Source organism: Aethalodelphis obliquidens, unplaced genomic scaffold (assembly GCF_003676395.1).
Source record: "Aethalodelphis obliquidens isolate GAN/ISIS:26980383/991018 unplaced genomic scaffold, ASM367639v1 scaffold10, whole genome shotgun sequence".
In the NCBI taxonomy this organism is placed as follows: Eukaryota; Metazoa; Chordata; class Mammalia; order Artiodactyla; family Delphinidae; genus Aethalodelphis; species Aethalodelphis obliquidens.
Window position 1 is genome coordinate 24,555,130 of NW_020837954.1, and position 21,159 is coordinate 24,576,288.

The following is a 21,159-nucleotide window of genomic DNA, read 5'->3' on the forward strand; positions in this document are numbered from 1 at the left end:
CTTTATAGAAGATTTAAGGAACAGAACAAAAATCAGAAACCAACAGCAATTAAAAAAAACTACCCTAGAATAAGCATATTACAGGTGTTAAATTTCCAAATTACAACAAAAAATTTACATATACTGATCCTTCAATGAACATTTAAATTCTAAAAATCTAAATAAGTAAAACATCAACAATAAACAATAAGTATTTGTGGTGCTACCTTTCCACTGAAGTTGGATGTTGTTTTCATATACTCTTCTGCTTTCTGAAGACAAACAAGTACTTTTTCAATATCTAATAGGGGAATAAAAAAGGAAAAAAGGAGTGCCAATCAACTGTCCATAACTATTATTAAACATCTATGTAGAAAACAGAAAGTGCTTATGAAATAATACAAGTTGTTCAAGAAAATTAAATATAGTTATTTCATGTTTATAATCAGTTTATTAAATAAGAATATAGTTTGGCCAGCTTGTTGTCCCAATAGCTTTTATTGAATCCATCTTTCCCCTCATGATATGAAAGCCACTTTGTTCATATGCTAAATTGCCACATATATTTGGGCTTGTTTCTGAATTCTTTATTCTGTGTATTCCTTCTCCCAAAACTTAACTTTTAATTACTATAGCTTCATAATACATTTTAATTTATGAAAAGATTATACTCCATCATTACTATTATTTTCCAGAGTTTTCCTGAACATTTTTGTATGCTTTTTACTGCACATATCAGATTCATTTAAAAAAGGAAGTGCAATAGCAAAAATAACAATACCACCTGTCGGCATTTCGAACAGGATTGCACTAAATTCATGTATTTCAGAAACTAAATCATTCACTTAAAACATTCAATTTGTATTTTTAAATGCACAAAAAAATTTTACATTTGTGCATTTGTGTATCATAAAAATGATCCCTAAACCTTAAGAAGTGATATAAATCCCAAAATATAAATATCAAGAATGATTTTTTTTCATTTTACATGAGAATCTGCAGATAAAAATTTGTCAAAGACCAAAGCTTCCATTTTCCTTATATTTCCTCCAATTTTTTATTATCCTAATCTAGAAGTTAATTTAGGTTCCCTTAAGTAGTTACAAAAGCCTAATTCATTATAAAGTCACACCACAGCACTTACAGAATTAAAATGTATAAATAATGCTACTTCTAGAAGCCCCTCAGGTTCTGAGTCTGAAGGTGAATAATTCAACTCCTTCAAGCCTTGTACCAGAGACTGTCTCAAGTGCAGTAACCCCTTCCAAAATTTAGGGGGAGGGAGGGAGAATATTCTAAAATCAGAAGGTAATAACGTAGAGAGATTAAACTGCATGTTACTACGGATAAAGCCATCACATTAGGGTAGGAAGTCAGGAATACCATATGGATAGAACACTAACAGGTCAAATGTTTTTAAGTCTAGAACTACCCACTCACTTACTACTTTTTCCAGAAATAATTTTCATAGGTTTAAAAAAATGAAATAAAAATGGGCAAAACTTGTAGCATGCACACATACCCTTACTTTCAAATTTTTCATCCAGTTTGACATTGCCAGAGAATCCATTTTCTATAAGACAGTGTTCAATGAGAGCTGGTCCACAGGCTATAAAAGCAGAGGATATTATTTGTAGTATTTTCCTATAAAATTTCACGTTCAAAATACTAATGTATATCCCAATATAAATGATCTACTCAATAACAGTAGCCAGTGAAAATAACAATTAGTTTACCTATTTTGAAATGTTATTAGAAATGACAGTTCAAGTATTTATAAAAATTTGAGACTACAATAAAATTGTAGAAGTCAATGCAAGTTATAGGAATTTAATGGAATATAGCCACGTATAAAAAGGATTATAAACCAGGAACGAAAGGCTGGTTTAGCATCCAAAAACTGGTTGATGTAATACACCATATTAACAGAATAAAGAAATAGAAAAATCCAAACTTACAAATTTTACATATGCTATACTAACAGATGGAAAGTTTTAAAGATAACTTTTTTAATGCATTCTAAACAGTAACTCCTGTAGTAATCAATGGTACCTGCCTTCTCATATGTCCTCCCCAGATTCCTTAGTATAGGGATAAGTGATGATTTTCTCAAGTGTAAAAGTTGATTAGATTATCTTTACCCTGGTTATCAGCAGCACCTGGCAGACCTTGGAATGCCCTGAGACTCACCGATAAAAAACAAAAAGCGAAACAAAGAAAGCCCAACCAAGCTAAGTGACTATTAAATCAAAAAGACGGACACTGAAAAAAACAAAAAAAAAGATTTCTTAGAAAACTATACCTGGCGCTCAAGTGCTAGATAACATAGTTTGTTTACATAACTGTATTGCTTTTAAATAAGATGTAACATAAAGGTCAAAGTTCATATGGTATAACAAATTTCTCTTTCCTTGAAAATAAACACTTATTTACTCAAAAGATCATTTTAAACTCCTTTCTACATTTATCAAGTTGTTCTAATTTTCTACTAGAACTAGATTTCAATGTGTTACATATATTTCTAAGAAACCATATTATCTTACAAACACTTCATTGCTCTATATAGGATTACTCACGAAGTAATGGGTTAAGAACTCTCTTCAGTAGTTCACCCTTAGGTGCACTGGCTATTATTTCAGTCAATCTGTGAAACAAAATTGACACACCCCTTACTATCTTATATTTAATAAACCCTACAGCCATATTCATGTTCACAGTACTTTCATATGCATCAATTTGCCTGATCTTCAAAATATCCTAAAATACAAGAGGAGCTAGTTCACTTTATAGGTTAAAAAAAAAAGGATCATAAAAGTAATTTATCTAAGTTTAGTAGGTTCCTGAACAGCAGACTGGGACTTGAAACCAAGTTTTCCAAGGAACATCAATACTTTTTCAACGAAGTCATACTGCTTATCGTCAGCATGCCCATATATGACATGAAAGACACATTTTTATGCAACAGTTAAATGTAGTTTGTGGAGACTGGTGATATATGGGTTTTTAAAAAATATTTTATTGTAGTTGATTCACAATGTTGTGTTAGTTTCAGGTGTCCAGCAAAGTGAATCAGTTATACATATATCCACTCTTCTTTTTTTTTAGATTCTTTTCCCATATAGGCCATTACAGAGTACTGAGTAGAGTTCCCTGTGCTATATAGCATGTTCTTACTAGTTATCTATTTTATATACAGTAGTGTGTATATGTCAATCCCAATCTCCCAAGTTATCCCCCCGGTGATATATCTTAACACCTGAAATGGCTTTACCTAATTAAACATCTAGAAAGAACTCAAGGATGCTGTGGGCCACAGTATTCCCCCCCAAGTCAGCATCAACCTCACCTGCAAACTTGTTAGAAATGTAAATTCCTGGGATCTACACCAGATCTACTTAAAACCTGGTGGGGGCAGGGGGATCTATATTTTACCAAACCCTCTAGGTGATTCTGATGCATTCTAAACTTTGAAAACCACTGCTGTAGCCTATTAGCAAAGCCTTCCAGCCAGAAGAGTACTGTTATAGTCAGCACCTTATCGCATCATACTCCTATTTTTTAGCTAAACCAGAATTCCTATCTCCTTTTGCGCTCTGCCAAGATATCCATTTGTCTTCTCACAGAACAGCTAATAAATTCCCCCACTTTACCAAGAAATCATAAACATCTGAAGTAACACCAAACTTAGATTAAAAAAACGTACATTTGCCACTCCCAAATAAGGCTTAACTGCTTACGTTTAAGTGCACTTATGTAGTTCAAGCAGCCCAAATTTATTTTATGCAAGTAAAATATTTTCTTATGTGACAGTTCTTTCATATTCTGATATATGATCTATTTTACTATGTAATACAATATGAAATGAGTTAATAAAACAAACATGTTACCTTTCCAAGGTAAGCAAAGGTTCGGCAGCTCTAGCGTGATCAACTGGATAGTGTTCACGAACAGCAAATTTAACATCATCTGACTCATCAGTTCGAAATCTTAGGATATTTAAAATTAGGTACTCATAATCTGTAAGAACAATGTTCCCCTGTAATAGAATAAAATATAATTTAATGCTTTTCCCAAATCATTCTTAAATCTTAAAAATTGAGAAAGAAAATGTAGTCTCTTAAAAACCCAATCAAGGCTATAGAAATGAGTTACAAACACAAAGCATTTGAGTTGCATCTAAACAGTGCCCCTTGCACTTGCCCAGCACAGACTATGAAATAAAATAAATCTAAACATCCCAAGTTTGAAACATAATGAAGCAATCAAGAGCAACTTTAAACTCACTGTCTGGTGGTTCTGCAGAGGTCACTATTAGAAGCAGAATAATCAATTAACACCTTGATGACCACCAACTGAACTTAATGTTGCACTTGGTTGAGGCAAATCTACAAACACTGTGGCTTATTAAGAAAAACAACATACATTTCAGAAGCCAAACACAGAGCTATTTATACTTTCACCTGCAATTTGTCTTTGAATAACAATTAGTTATATGGAAAAATCAATAAAGGCCGTTATACCCTTTGACCAAGGAATTCCACACTTGGTTATGTGGCCTAGTGTAATACCTCAATAAAACCAGAAGCTACATGCTTAAACTGCATCTTACTTACAATAGAAAAAAACTGCAAACAGCCTAAATGTAAAAATTGGAGATATTGATAAATAAATTATACCAATATGACAAAATATTTAAAAGCTGTTAACTTAAGAAGATTATGTAGGACTTACCTGGTGGTGCAGTGGTTAAGAATCTGCCTGCCAATGCAGGGGACACAGGTTCGAGCCCTGGTCCGGGAATATCCCACATGCCGCGAAGCAACTAAGCCCATGTGCCACAACTACACAACTAGAGCCCGCGCGCCTAGAGCCTGTGCTCCGCAACAAGAGAAGCCACCAGAATTGAGAAGCCCGCATACCGCAATGAAGAGTAGCCCCCGCTCGATGCAACTAGAGAAAGCCTGTGCACAGCAACGAAGACCCAACACAACCAAAAATAAATAAATAAATAAAATTGATTCTTTGAAAAAAGACTATGTAAAAAAAGTAGGAAAATGTTTATAATGTTAACTAAAAAACAGGAAGACCAAAAAATCCTGTATTCTGGGAAGTATAAGGCAAATGTATCCTGGGAAGTGGAAGGCAAACACAGGAAAAATTAAAATACTTATTAAAGAGTGAGGATTAAAAAGTCTTTTTAAAACTTAATATTGTTACATAATCTTTTCAGTAAAAACCAGGGGAGAAACCTAATGAAAATAAAACTGCCCAAAAAACACAAACTTCCAAATTTATTATAGACAGTGAAGGTTGCTGTATAATTAAAATACAAAGAAGCATCCATGAAAATAAATGGTCACACATGCCTTAGCAAGTACTTAGAAGGTGGTCCCAGAAGACGGTGGGAACAGCCCCAATCTCATGAGGAATAACAGGTTGCAAGATAATGTTCACTAGATGGGGCCACCATTCACCTTGATCACAAATATACAGGCATACCTTGACGTTATTGCAGGTTTGGTTCCAGACCACCGAAATAAAGCAAATATTTCAATAAAGCAAGTCACACGAATTTTTTGGTTTCCCAGTGCATATAAAAGTTATGCTTACACTATATTGTAATGTTTAATAATATAATGTAAAATATAATGTATCATAACACAATGTATAATATAGTATATAAAGATAATAATATACTTTAAAAAACAAGGTACGTAATTAATTTAAAAATACTTTATTGTTAAGAACTGCTAACCATCATCTGAGCTTTCAGTGAGTTGTTCGTAGTAACATTAAAGATCACTGATCACAAATAACCATAAAAATATAATAGTAATGAAAAAGTTTCAAATATTGTGAGAATTTTAAAAATGTGACAGAGACATAAAGTGAGCAAATGCTGTTGGAAAAATGGCACTGACAGCGAAAAATTACTTGATGCAGGACTGCCACAAACCTTCAATTTGTAAAAAACGCAGTATATGAGAAGCATAAAGCAAAGCTCAGTAAAATGAGGAATGCCTGTAGATAACCTGAAGTTACTAGGTGTTGAAAGAGCAGGACCTACTGCTAAATGTTCTAACTTCAAAGAAATCATGCATTTAGAAATTTAAACATTTAACTTAAAGAACAGAAATGTTAACTGGAGAAGGAAAGTAGGAGACTTGGATAGAAGTCCATATAGTGTCTGATTGGTTCATAAAGGTGTGACTTGAAAAACAGACCTGGCCATAGGACCTGGCACATATAAAGTGCTCAATAAATGTTTGTTGAATCAAACTGTTCAGTTATCAAGAACATCTGGAAGATTCCAGTAGGGCAGTTACTTCCCTCAGAGGGCTTTCTTTAAACCAAGGTTTCCCAAAAGTATTCTGTTAAGATGGTTTCCACTACTCCCATTAAAAAGAAAAAAATTCTGTGATCTAATAAGTTTTGGAAATTCTATGTAACATATCCTTCCCTAGGGGATGTACACATCACATGATCATATTAAAGGCACTGGTAAGTCCTAGAGTTAAAAAAAAAATATTTACCTTATTTATTCTCAAGGTTCTTCAAATTTTTATGACTAGGGGAACCATTTTTCTAGGCTATTATCATATGGAAGTGGTGTCGAGGAATTTACTTGGGGAAATACTGCACTTGTCTCTGATGTACTCAATAATCCATTTTCTAATCTTACTTTCTCCAGAGTCTTTCGTACTGGAAACTTCTTTTCACAAATTAATAAACTGACTTTCTTAAGTGAGTCTGAATAGTAACAGCCTCTTTACCTAAGGTCTGATCGACTCTAGATAAACCATACATCAAAACTCCAGACATGAAGGCTAGAAGCTCAGACCCTGGTATAGAGAGAGGAGAGAGCAATCTTCAAGATCTACTGTAAGAATCAACTAACATACTTCTCTTAAATACCACAGTGAGTACTGAAAATTCCTAAGCACATACTCTCATATATAAATCCTGAATATCTATTCCAAACTCATCACTAAGTGGACCTCTGGAACCTAGACAGTACACATGCCAATTGAGCAGAGCCTTCAAAACACTAAATGCAAGGGGGTATCCTGGATTGAATCCTGGAACAGAAAAAAGAACATGAGTAGAAAAACTGGTGAAACCCAAATAAAGTCTGTAGTTTGATTAGCAGTAATGTACCAATGTGAATTTCTCAGTTTTGACAAATGTACCATGGTTATATAAGATGTTAACATTAAGAGAAACTAAGTGAAGGGTATACCAGAATTTTCTTTATTATCTTTGCAACTTTTCTACAAATCTAGTATTACTATAAAATAAAAAAATTATTTAAATTTTTAAATGATAATGAAGACTTTTTTATTCTGTGGAAAGAAAATTTACATCATTAAGTGCTAAGTTTAAATTGAAAAAGGAAAAAAAGAAAAAAAGGAAAGGCCTATGTCTGATATATAACTTAAACTTCACATTGAGTTAAACCTAAGGCAGCCTGCAATTAGTTACATTCTAGAGATTTCTCCCCCCACCAATGAAAAAAACCTTCTCTTGTTTTTTAATTGGGGTGGGTGGGAGTGGGGGAAAGGGATCATAAATAGGACACCAAACATAACAGTGGTTACTTTGGGATGAGGAACTGGTTAGGCCAGGGGTGATAAGACCTTCAATTTTAATTCTACAAACTTTTCTATATACTGAGAATATATTTGTGTACTACTTGTATAAACATTTTTAATTTAAATGGTAGTCTAGATAATTCTAACTATTGTCCTACTGAGAAAAAGAAAAACTGGACAAGATACAAAGCAAGTCTCTTACGAAACAAAAAATGCAAACAGGCAGTAAACATTTATAGGATCAAAATCTAGGAGAGGAAAACTCAGAAAGGTGAGCTCCACACTTAGAGCTCCTTCTTCCCTAGGATCATTTATCTAACAGTTAAGAATCAGCTGACAGGCTGAGAAGCTGAGCGTGAATTTTGATAGGCTCACAGGACAACTAAGGAGAATAAAAATTTGAGTTCAGGGTCCAAGTGAAAGGGGTAGGGGCTAAGGGGATTTATCCCTGATAAGTTCAGCTATGAATACTGACCCCAAAAGGCTGCATCCCAGGAGGAGTGAACCGGAAATTTTCCAGCTTTCCCACACCCAGCTCCTAATCAATTCAATTCTTGATTGGAGTAACGTTAATATGGGATTACTTGTGTCCTTAGCAACCTGTCTAAAGCAAATATCCTCTCTAAAGGAAGATAACATCATTCCAGGTCTCACGATTTATCTATTATTTTTCCTACTCAATGCCTGGCACACAATAAAGTAACCAGGCATGGGAGGAGACAAGACAATGTAATTATAGTTAAAAGAATAACAGACTATAAAACAGACATCAGAGGAATCAGATAATAGAGCAATTACAAATGATTCCAAATGATTCTTGTCTGATAGCAATAAAATTAGTGGAAGATAGATCAAAAGAAAATGTGACTGAATTTTCCCATACTGATGAAAAACACCAACTCACAGATTCTAGAAGCACTGTGAACCCCAGAAGGTAATTACAAAGGAAAATCAACTAGACATATCATAGCAAACTACTGAAAATCAAAGACAAAGAGAAAAAAATTTAAAGCACCCAGATAAAAAGGAGAGATTACCTTCAAAGGAGCAACAGTATGACTGACACTGGTTTCAACAGAAACAGTGGTCACCAGAAAACAATATACTATTTTTATAACTGCCAAAAAGTTATTCAACTAATTAACGAGAGAACTAGATGACAAAACTGGTTCTAAGAGAAATGAAGTAAGTGGACTACTTAGAGTGGGTGAGAAAAGAATGATTGTGTAAGATTGCCAATTTAGGGCAATAAAACTGCAACCTCTGGGGCTATCTTTTCTCTGGACAGAGATAATTTGAATCTCTACTAGATGAAATTAATTTTCATTGCTATCAGGCAAGAATTATTTGCATTGCTATCAGTTTTCTGTAAGTTAAAGTCCACCCTTAACGAGTTGTAAAAGAGCCTAATCAAGAGTAAATAGCAGGGTCTTCCCGGGTGGCACAGTGGTTAAGAATCCGCCTGCCAATTCAGGGGACATGGATTCGATCCCTGGTCCGGGAAGATTCAACATGCCGTGGAGCAACTAAGCCTGTGAGCCACAACTACTGAGCCCGCATGCTGCAACTACTGAAGCCCTCACGCCTAGAGCCCGCGCTCCGCAACAAGAGAAGCCATCACAATGAGAAGCCCACCCACCGCAAGGAACAACAGTCCCCACTTGCCGCAACTAGAGAAAAAAAAAACAAAAAAACCACATCCCTAGAATCCCCAGGAGTGTCGGCTAGACAACGCTAGACAACACCTGGCAGGATACTAAACTGACATTTTATCCTTTTTGTCTATTTTCAAATTTTGGATAATTTTTAACAGTCTCCTCTCATGACTACAACATCTCAAATTATTTTTTATTACACATATACACAGAAAAAGCTACTTTGTTTCTTGGACTGATTTATTTACACAAGTGCTGCAAGAAATGTTAACTAACATATGTATAAATTATAGACAGCAAATCTAGAGCCACATGGTATCAAGCAGTTACTGAAGCCTTCATAATCACTGCTGCCTGAAGAATTCATAAGATATATGGAATTATATCTTCAATAGCCTCTATTATTCCAGAGACTTAAAAATTATTATTTGCTTCTAACTCAAAGCTATGGAAACCAAAAAAAGAAAAGAAAAAATCACTACTGGTTTTGTCTGTGGTGCACCTATAAATGTGAGTAAATTCTTCTCTACGAGAAGTCACGCAAATCTACAAGAAGTGACCTTCCTTACTTCCTGCAGGCTAGAATCCTATATGCCACAGATAAGGTATAAGACTAGGTTCTCAGGAGGGCTTTGTGGACACTGGCTTTACATATGAAGTATAACCTTTTTTCCTTAATGGTGAGCTTTTCACACCTAACTGAATGAGATTTATTCTCAAATGTGACACTCTAGGTTTGACCTTGGCTACACAATCAATTTGCCTAATTGTAACCTGGTAAAAAGGACAAATTCTTATTGAACCTATGTAAATAGACACACTGTCTTGAGCAGTAAAACAATCTCAGTAAAAGGCAAGTGTTCCTAAATTCTAAGAGACCAAAGAGAGCAAACTACCATTTAAAGAATGTATCACTCCAACTAGCACTAGTATAGTTACTAAGTTACACGTCAGAAGGGCTTTATCATATAACTATCATAAAAATAATATCAACAACATTCTGAAAAAAATAACCACAATCAGATTCTCCCCAGTTTATTCAGTCCTGTGTAATCAATTCTGATTGTCCTAGATCATAGGTTAACACTCTATTTTCATGAAGGCATCTGCTTCTAGACTAAAAAGAATCTTAAAAATCCTAACTTGGCATCCCTGATACAGTCTGGCATCTGTCCAAGCAATATTAGCTCAGACAATATGAGTCTATTATTTAAGAGCAGGGATCAGCAAACTTTTCCCATAAAAGGCAAGATAATAAATATTTTAGGGTTTGTGGGCCACATATGGTTTCTGTTGCATATTCTTCTTTCTTTTTAAAGAGCTCTTAAAATGTATTGCAAAAACCATTCTTAAACTCACAGGCTTTACAAAAAGGGGCCACAGGCTGTAGTTTATCAACTCCTATTTAAGACTATCTGGTATGTCCTTTTCACCAAGGTTCTGAGACTGCCTTCTTTGTTAAAGACCCGATTTATAATGACAAAATTATGGAGATGGAACAAGTTAGTAGTTGCCAGCGTGCAGGGATGGGAGGAAGAGGGGTGGGTGTTACTACAAAGGGGTACCACAAGCAAGGAAGATCTCTGTGGTAATGGAAGAATTCTGTATCTTGTTGCAGTGGTGGTTACTTGAATCTACAAACATGGTGAAATGCATTGAATTATATGCATACATTGTACCAATACTGATTTCTTGATTTTGTTATTGTAATATAATTATGTAACATGTAACAACTGAGGGGAACTGGGTGAAGGGTACACCAGACCTCTCTGTTCTATCTTTGCAACTTCCTGTGAATCTATAATCATTTCAAAACAAAAAAGGTTTTAAAAAGGTTATCATACAAATTTTTTTTTTAATTGACCACTACCTGAGACCACATACAAAAATCAATTCCAGGAGAGCAGCCACTGCAGCTGTAGCTGCTGCTGCCTGCAGGAGAGGGGGGGCAGAAAGATGGGTAAAGGAATTAGAGGCAAAGAGAAGTGCATAGACAATTAAAGACAAGTGCAAGGATCAGCAGGTGGTCTCGCTGTCCTGGTCCCACATCCAGGTAAATAACTAATACAAGTATGTCCACTTCTGATAGTTCACTAAAGTGCACACTTATAATGTATGTGCCATATATCTCACAAAAACCTTAAAATGATTAAAAGCATGTGGTAAAAAACATTGATAAGAAAGAAGAAAAAACGAACAGCTCAATATTATTTTTAAAAATTACACATTCTATTATTCGGGTCTCCCTTAATTATTTAACCAATCTCTTATTCATAGAAATTTAGCTTTGAATAATGGAGTCGCTTGGAGTCTAGCTAGAATAGAAAAATTCCACACATGAGGAACAACTAGGGACCGATTTCCACTTAAAAGCTGTGATAAGTCCAGCCCAAGTGACTCATGCAAGAAATAAATGGGAACATTTAAGAGATGACAGTCACAGAGAAATGGAGAAAAAGCAAAAAACAACAAACAACAAAAAAGCAAAGACATTTAGCTTCTTTCCAAGTTTTAACTATTATAAACACTATAAAGACTATCCTTGGTATGGTCCTTCCTGAGCACTTGCCGCAAACGTTTCTTATGATAAATTGCTAGAAGTGGAATTCCTGCGTCAAAGGTTATGCACATAAACTTTAAAAATCATGTTATATACTGTCAAACAATCTTCCAAAAATAATGTTCTAATCTACCCTTGCGGGCTTCCCTGGTGGCGCAGTGGTTGAGAGTCCGCCTGCCGATGCAGGGGACACGGGTTCGTGCCCCGGTCCGGGAAGATCTCACATGCCGCCGAGCGGCTGGGCCCGTGAGCCATGGCCGCTGAGGCTGCGCGTCCGCAGTGTGTGCTCCGCAACGGGAGAGGCCACAACAGTGAGAGGTCCGCGTACCGCAAAAATGAAAAAGTAATAATCTACCCTTGCTCCCGTACATCCTTTTTCAAATTCTCTCCCTTATTTTTTTTTTTTTTTGGCCACGCTGCACAGCTTGCAGTATCTCGGTTCCCTGACCGAGGACTGAACCCAGGTCACGGCAGTGAAAGCCCAGAATCCTAACCACTAGGTCACCAGGGAACTCCCTGTACATTCTTTTTTTTCTTTTCTTTTCTTTTTTTTTGTGGTACGCGGGCCTCTCACTGCTGTGGCCTCTCCCTTTGCGGAACACAGGCTCCGGACGCGCAGGCTCAACGGCCATGGCTCACGGGCCCAGCCGCTCTGCAGCATGTGGGATCTTCCCGGACCGGGGCATGAACCTGTGTCCCCTGCATTGGCAGGCGGACTCTCAACCACTGCGCCCCCAGGGAAGCCCTCCCTGTACATTCTTGATAATACTGGTTATTGTCAAACTTTCCAATCATTTATATATTGACAGAGAAAGAAAAAAAGGGGAGGAAAAAAACTATCATTTTTATCTTTCAGTAATCTGTTAATTTATAGAGTATTCATGCTTTCATAAGCCATTTGTATTATTTTTTGAATGGTGTAATCAAGCACTTTACCCATTTTTCCACTTGAATGGTTTGTGAAAACTACGTATTAGGATTATGAGCATTTTATTTACCACACAAGTTAAAATATTTTTCCCCAGTTTTTCACTTTTGATATATGTATCAACAGTTCATGGTGTTTTCTGCCTTACACAGTTAAATTGCCTTACACAGCTTTAAAATTAAGCAGTCATATCTATCAATATTTGTTTTCACTGTTAGGCTTAAAAGTCTTTTTCATCCCAAATTCATTTATCTTAATCCATATTTTCACCTAGTACTTCTATGGTTTCACTCTTTATATTTAAATTTTTGATGCAAATGGAATTTATTTTGCTGTAGGTAGCTCATGAAACATTTCCAAGATAGAACAGGTAACTAAATGGAAGGATTAAGAGGCAAGAAGCAAGAATGGTGAGGCCATCAGTAGTCTTCCTCTTACGACTGATGACACTGAAAACATGGCAATGTCCCTGAGTCTCAACTGCGGTCTTATTTATGACAAAACTATTTGACAATTTGCTGGTTGTACCACTCTAGTCCTGAAATATAAAGTAGTAGATAATTTCTTCAGTTCTCGGATCTTCGTCTCCTACATTCAAATGCTATTTTATTATAGTTTTTGTTTTTGTTTTTTTTCTGGCCATGCCACATGGCATACAGGATCTTAGTTCCCAGACCAGGGATTAAACCTGCACCCCCTGCAGTGGAAGCACAGAGTCTTAACCACTGGACCACCAGGGAAGTCCCTCAAATGCTATTTTAAATGGCTACAGTCTGCCTAAATTCTGGCCTCCAGATAAAAAGGAAGATTAATGGAAAATTACATTTTACTCGTGTTGCACTTTATTATCCTAGTGTATCAATGGCCTTTGAGAAGAAAAAAATGTTCCCTGCCCATGTCTGACAGCACTATTACATGAATAATTAACAATATAATAATTCTCCTCACCCCATCCCCCAAATTTAACTTACCCTGTCATACAGCTCAATGATTAAGTGATAAGCAGCTTCGTCACTTCCAAATTGAAAATCCACAATTCTATCCACACCAAGCTGTTTTGCACTGACTAATCTCCGACTCTTCAAATGTTTTCGGCACTAGCAAGAAAGAGAAGAAAAAAGGCATTTATATAGTAAAAGTGAATTCCTAATCATTCAGTATTGGTTTATAATTAAGTTTCTTCTTTTCATTTCCATCAAGAATAACATCTTAAGACTAACAGATAAAACAGTATAGTCAAAATTAAAACTTACAGAGTCATTATCAGAGGAAACACATTTTATTTCAGACAACTCTGACTGCTAACTCTGAAACAGTATTTTATATCCAATTTTTAAGTAGACAGTAAGAGACCTATAGCGAAGTTTATGTTGTTGCTTTATACCACTGCTAAATAAATCCGTTCTTATTCTGAGGACCTCACACAAAGCTGTAACTTTTTTTTAAGCCTCTTTCTACTGAAATTTTTTAAGTATCCCAAATTTCCTTCTGTGTGTTTGTGTTCAAGATTAACTAGTGGTTTCCACTAATCTTTCACTTCAAATACAAATTCTGAACCAGGAGCTCAATGGAATTCTATAAATTAGTCCTCCAACTTACAACCAATTACCCTCTATTCCCACAAACTTTATTAATAAGACCCAAACAGAATTTTTCTGGTACTATCTCCAGGCTTTTGAACAACCTAGCTCAAATCCAAATGTAGTAACTCCTATCCTTTATCAAATCCCATTCTTCTTATCCCTAGTCATAATGTTCTTGTTCTTATAAACAATTAAAATAAAATTAACATGTTAAACCCAAAGACAATTTACTTGGTAAATACCTACTGTTTTATATTACATGTACAAATATTTAAGTATGACATGGACCAAAAACAAGACTACTCTGTAGCTCCTAAAAAAAATTTTTACAATTGTTTCTAAATTTGAATTTGAAAGATCCCTTAGTCAAGACCAGAAAGAAAGAATGCTTTCTTTTCTTCAAGCCTCAAATCCAAAACAAATTTTACACAGAATTTACACTAAAACCATCTTAAAAAAAAGGAGAAGAAGAATATACAGGGTCATTCTTCAAGTTAATGCCAATTTTTTCATAACTAAGAAGAGTTCTTCTCCAGATCTACTGTTCAAATTGACTAAAATTCTCATTTTATATATTCAGGCAGAATTATATACTCACATATATTCAGGCAGATGTAAGACTTTTCAACCTTCATAGAATAATCTCTCCCTCCTAAATTCAATAGTTCTCATTTAAAAGTGGCCTATATTAATTTTGATTTAAACAGTGACCTACATTCAGGGCTGTCTTTAAATCTCCAGGTGAAAATCATAATCAATTCCCCCAGTAATATTTTGAGAAAAATAAAGTTAAAATGAAGATAAAAGGCATCCTTGAATGGAACAGAAGTCCACACCACGGAATGGTGAAAAAGGGAAAATTATCAAGAGTATAGATGGACATATAATACATATGTAAAACTTGTTTTTTCTTTATTTCCCTACTAGCAGCTTGGTGAAAACAAGCTTCTGTCAGTGCCACAAAGCTACAGCTGGCATCCCCAAATGTGAGAATTAGGAACAATCACTGTGATTTACCACATACTAAACATGACCCTGCCTGTGACATACAACAGTAGCAGCTCTTTTAGTTATTTATAAAGTACTTAACATTGTCTGCTCCACTGAAGAGAATTTTTATACACATTTAGATTTACATGCACACATAACTCATTAAATTCTAAGTTTTTTTTTGTTTTTTTTTGAGTGTCTGAGCTCCTATTGATGTAGCCTCATTTGGGGATGTTTATACAGTCCCAGTATCATATATTTTATTATCTGTTATATCATATGTAAAACTGAAACAATATTAGTTCTTCATACCCAAGTTATTAAACAACTTAAATGAAGTATGCATTATTCTTTGAAAAGTACTATACAAATATAAAGTGTCATTATTATTAAGGACAATCCCCAAAATAGAACCATTTGGGGTTACTATTAAGTAAATTAAACTTTTAAGAATTTGATAATTTTGTGACAGGCCTTGTGATTTGGGAAACACTTACCTAACGTGTAATCCAAAACAGATTCTAAGTTGCTGGGGATAAGGATCTTCTCTGTAAAGCCTCTAATGAAATAACACAATGCCAAAACAAATAAATTTCTGAAGGAAAGTGAGGAGGAGAGGAAGAAGGAAATTAATACATATGGAGCCCTATTATGTGTCAGGCATTGTGTTAGGTGCTTTACATGTAACTTCAATTAATCCTCACCAATAACCCCATGAGGGAGGCATTATCTACATTTCACATTTAAAGAAACAAGTTCCAAGAGATTAAGTAAAATTTCCAGGTTATAAAATTATTCAGCAGCAATACCATTAATTCAAAGTTAGGTATATCTGACTCTAATGTCTTTCCTCTGCATCATGAGCTTTTCAGTATATCTCTTGTGTCAATAAGTGAAAGGGTAATACATCCACAAATGTGGGATCTCAGTTTTAATAGTAAAAACAAAAAGAAAAGTGAAAAGTAAAAAGATATGGTTGGTAGCATACTAATGTCACTGAGTATTCCAACAAAATACAGATTGGTAGCTGAAAAGTGAGCTGTGGAAGGCAAGGCTAGGGAAGGAGGGAGGAGGGCAGATTACAGAAAGCCAAGAATGCTGGGGTATAGGATATGGATTCAGCAATTAGAGAATCATAAAAGGTGGGAAAACTAATGAAAATGATGCTTTAGAAAAACCAATGTCGGTCTAACACAGAATTGTTTTGATAGTGAGAAGAGTATTAGAGTTAAATGGCTATAATGTCCAGCATTATAAAAGCTTGAGTAAGAACGGTAACTGTGGGAACATAAAGATGTGGCACACAAAGTGGCATGAAGGGTACAAGGGAGAAGTTAAACATCTCCTTTATTCAACCAGTATCTATCAACTACTCTATTTTATCTCTATTTTATTTATAACAGTGAAGAAAAACCCATTTATAATTTCAATTGTTAGTGACCAATCTCAGGGCCGTAAAATTTAGCTTCAAGTATAACTTAAAACTTACCTTCATGGCAAAACTAGACGGCATCATATTCTTAGGCCATTCAAATTCTGTCGTGTGAATTCGTATGCCAGATTCAAGTAAAAGTGTAGCTTTAACGTCTGGTCTGTAAAAGAAAAAAGTCAAAAAATTTTTAGGGGAGCATTAACTCAGGTTAAAAAAAACAAACAAGCTCATATTTAGTTATACAAAAGATAAAACAAGCCTATAAAATGCTCTTACTTTTGAAGACGAATAAGATACGTCTTATTATCCACATCGTAAACATTGTTTACTCTCATTCCTAGCAAGCTGCAAAGAGAAAGGAAACATGTAACAAATCATACTACCATTTGAAACATAAAACTTCACACAATTTAAAGCTGTAGGCGAAAGCAGAGATGGCGAAAGGGGGGATCTTTGACTCTAAAGATACGGAGTCAACCAGTGTGCAGTCTGAAGGCCATCAGACATTGAGCCCAAACCTTGAGTGTAACTATTTAAGAACGAAAGTGGTCTATCAGCTCTAGAACACTATACTATGCCTTGAGTCTTTTAAGTGATCCAATATATATTTTAGGAAATACAATAAAATCTAACCCACTTAATTATAAAAGAAAATATGTAAACGAGGCCCTGAGAAATATGACAAAGCTCACACAGCTGAATGACAGAAAGCAGATTAGAATGCAGACCTCAGGCCAAATCTGTTACCTCCGGCTAAAAAGGCGATGCTGCCTTTCTCTGCGGTGAGGAGGAGCGTCTAACAAACCAAGCCTCTGGTCTGGAAACCTCTGAAGCAAATGACTACACTGGCGTCCTCCACCTGGCGTCTCGTCTTTTACTAAACGTTTGCTGCCAGACCCGGGCGACTCAGGCCGACAGGCCAAGAGCCCCGCCAAAGCCGGATGCAAGACCTGGCGAGACTAGCAGCCCACGAGAGCGGGGAGTGGGGCACGCGACCGCCGGGGTACCCCCGGTATCCTGAGAGCCACAGAAAGATGTCACGCGCTCGCCCACTCAGGCCTAGCCAGGTCCACAGAAGAACAGGACCGGGGGGACCCAGGGGAAACATAAGGCCGTTCTTGTTTCCACGGTGGAGCCATGGCCTCTGCCTCCTGCACCACCCGCACGAGCCTGGTCACCCGTCATACAGTACCGGGCATTCAGCTCCGCGAGTACCGCGCGGAGGTCAACGGTGCTAAAACGGGTTTTCATGGCGAGGCTTGAGGGTCTCTACCGCAGTTTCCTCCACCGCCGGCCTGACTCAACGCTGCTACTCTTATGCGCAGGCGCACTTGGCGGATCTACGGCCGCGCAGAAGACCCAATATTCCTTGAAGCGAACTGCTTTTCGTCACTTTTGTGCAGCGTTCGGCTGTCAAGTCCGTCGTCAGCTCCCTTTTCGTTGTACCAAAACAATTCGAAATAGATCCAAACTATTTTCTTGAAACTTCATTCCTTCCTGGAAAGCTTATGGACTAGGCCGGTTACTTTGCTCCCTTGCGTTTCGGGACTCAAGCCAGCCTCCACAGTGACCCCTGCGGGTCAAGACAATTTACAAGAAGCGCACTGGGAGGATTTCCCCAGGTGGAACTCTGCGTACAGGAGCAACGACCCCTTTCCCTGACGTGCACAGTGTTGAAATTTAACGAAGTGGACTATTTCATACACCCTACAGTTACCCTCAATGATCAAAGCAAATGAACCCTCAAAAAGGAGTTCCTATTCTGATGTCTTGCTCTCCGAAGAGCATTTTGTGGTGTATTGTGGGATTCTCATCCAATCTAGATACTGGGATCCCCTGGGCTCAGCATAGTACTTGGCATACAATAGGGGCTCCATTAATGCTTGGCAACCTGAATATTCAATTGTTTCGCTAGGTAATGGTGAAGTAAGATTAAAAATAAAAATAAGACAATATTGCCCCGCCAAAGGAATTCACGATGCAGTGGGAAATCAGTCGTGCAAGAATGTAAACATGGTACTTTTTGTTGTGATATATACGTGGGAAGAAAGCCTATTTTAAGATAAGAACTCAAAAGAGACGGGGTCTCGCTATGTTGCCCAGGCTGGAGTGCAGTGGCTATTCACAGGCGCGATCCCACTACTGATCAGCACGGGAGTTTTGACCTGCTCCGTTTCCGACCTGGGCCGGTTCACCCCTCTTTAGGCAACCTGGTGGTCCCCCGCTCCCGGGAGGTCACCATATTGATGCCGAACTTAGTGCGGACACCCGATCGGCATAGCGCACTACAGCCCAGAACTCCTGGACTCAAGCGATCCTCCTGCCTCAGCCTCCCGAGTAGCTGGGACTACAGGCACGCGCCACCGCGCCCGGCAAGGAATGTGGACGTAGGAGGATTCTAGAGCCTATGGGCTACAAATAGTGGCAAGCAGAATTCCCACCAGCAGATGGCGACTCTAAGTAAAAAGAGCACGGTTGACATTTCAGAAGAAACAGAATTGTAGACGCTAAGGGGACTACTGTAGCAGGTACAGCGCAGAATTAATGCGACATATGGCACAGAAAATCATGCAGAATAGCTCAAAATATGGAATAAACCATTTGGAGCGTTTAGGGAAGACTGATAACCAAGTCGACTGTAGTGCAAACAGTAAAAGCGAGAGGTTTAACTGTACATAAACAATGCTAAGGTTCTTTTGTTGGCTCTGAAGGCATTACCCAAATAATGCCTAAATACTTTGCATAAAAGCAACCCATGTATAAACTCCACATTGAAAGGGACAACACTCAGATGCTTCTTTATAAACAAAAACTGAAATACTTCATATCAAAACTCCCACTTTAGGGCCCTAAACCCATGAGATAGGAGCAGGATACTAATTTAAGGTATACTTGAGACAGTCAGCCACTTGACTAACCCATACATTGCTTCTGCTCTGTCAAGGAAAATGAGCATCATAAGTAAAATGCAAGAAAATACATAAGGGAGAGAGGAGATGAAGATAAGTGTAAAAATGATAAAGAAACTGTATCATTTACTATTGAATTCTATCATTTGTGGGTTTTGGAATAATTTCTCTACTTTGAAAAAATTCTGAACCAGGGATACTTAAGGACTTGTGGGAAAAATAAGAGGCAACAGGAAATGGGAAAATCATCTTCCAATTTTCAAAGAGAGGATAAAGGTGAATATCTGAAATCCAAACAGGTGCAGTTGGCATCTGTCCCAACCAAAAAGTTAGAGGTAATTATTAATGGATGCCTTATGGGCATCTAGGGCTGTGATTCTCAAGTCTTAGTGTGATTCACTGATTACTATGGAGATAATCAAAGCAAATTCCTGGACACCACACCAGGAGATTTTGAATCATTCCTTAACTTTGGCTCAAGGTATCTGCATTTGTAAGTCCCAAGATGAAAGGGACCTGGAGCACATACTTGGAAGTTTACTGATCTCTAGAAGATGAAGTGGTCAATGATGAAGGGTCAATCATTAGGAACCAATATAGTTTCATTCAGAATAAGATATAATTTATTAATTTTACTTTCCACTCGTAGAAATATTCGATGCGTAGCATCGGGGGGGAAATCTCCCCTTCTATCCATTTTGAGTTCTTGTGGCTGGACTAATAATAAAATTGATGCTAGACAAATTAACAGGGGGAAAACCCCCCCAAATTTTAATTAATGCACATGGAGGTCTCTTAGAAATGGGATCTAAGAAGTGGCCAAAGCAGGCAGCTTTTATACTTTTTAGACAAATAAATTTGTAAGGAATTGACAGGACAAGGAAACTTAGGTTTTGGGCGCTAATTAGTGAAGAATCTAAACAGAATATGGGAAGTAACAAGGTTCATTTATACAGACTTCTCAGCCTGAATTACCTATCTCTGGTGATAAAGGTATCCTTCTACTTTCAGATGCAGGGAATGTACCTTTCACATGAGAGATTATTTCCTGCTTTCAGGGAAAAGGAGGGTGAGAGTATCTCTCTTGTGTTGGCCATTTCTTAAGTAACTGTAATTCAAAATAATCAATATGTCTTTGGGGCACATTTTGGGGCGGACTACCCTGGCCCAGAGGACACTCCTTTCCCCACAACGGTGAGAAATAAATCTTTGAGGGGATCCTCAGCACCCTTGAAGAGCTCTGTGACCACGTTTCTCTGCAGGCCAGAACTTACAGTGGGAACTGCTGCCACTGAATTGGGAAGCCTGAATGCAAGGAGAGTAATTGGAGCCTGGGTGGCAGAGTCCAATGGCAGCACCCCATGTCCAGAGGCAAGCTGGGTGTGATTATCATAGTGGACAGCAGAGTCAAAGCAGCAGTCAGGGTAGTCTGACGCATGGAGACCGATAGTGCTGTCTATTTGATCACGGTGTTCCTAGAAGTGAAATGTACGGGCAGCTTACTAAATTCTTACTTGGTCTGTATAAGCAA

General features: G+C 37.1%; 1 protein-coding gene across 4 annotated transcripts in view; it reads right to left on the reverse strand.

The window, feature by feature from the left end:
• Positions 1 to 18,228, reverse strand: part of NEMF (nuclear export mediator factor) — a 52,705-nt gene extending 34,477 nt beyond the window's left edge. For 2 of the 4 annotated variants that reach the window (XM_027111171.1, XM_027111169.1), the window contains exons 1-8: positions 17,912 to 18,228; positions 16,996 to 17,064; positions 16,777 to 16,879; positions 13,686 to 13,811; positions 3,867 to 4,015; positions 2,556 to 2,623; positions 1,502 to 1,588; positions 207 to 280 (exon numbers count right to left, since the gene is read on the reverse strand). In XM_027111171.1, the coding sequence (XP_026966972.1) occupies positions 207 to 280; positions 1,502 to 1,588; positions 2,556 to 2,623; positions 3,867 to 4,015; positions 13,686 to 13,811; positions 16,777 to 16,879; positions 16,996 to 17,064; positions 17,912 to 17,970 (735 nt within the window). In that variant the 5' untranslated portion in view covers positions 17,971 to 18,228. Of the gene's footprint in view, positions 1 to 206; positions 281 to 1,501; positions 1,589 to 2,555; positions 2,624 to 3,866; positions 4,016 to 13,685; positions 13,812 to 15,784; positions 15,847 to 16,776; positions 16,880 to 16,995; positions 17,065 to 17,911 lie in introns of all 4 variants that reach the window. The other 2 variants (XM_027111172.1, XM_027111170.1) reach the window with 2 other exon arrangements.
• Between the last annotated feature and the right edge of the window lie 2,931 nt (positions 18,229 to 21,159).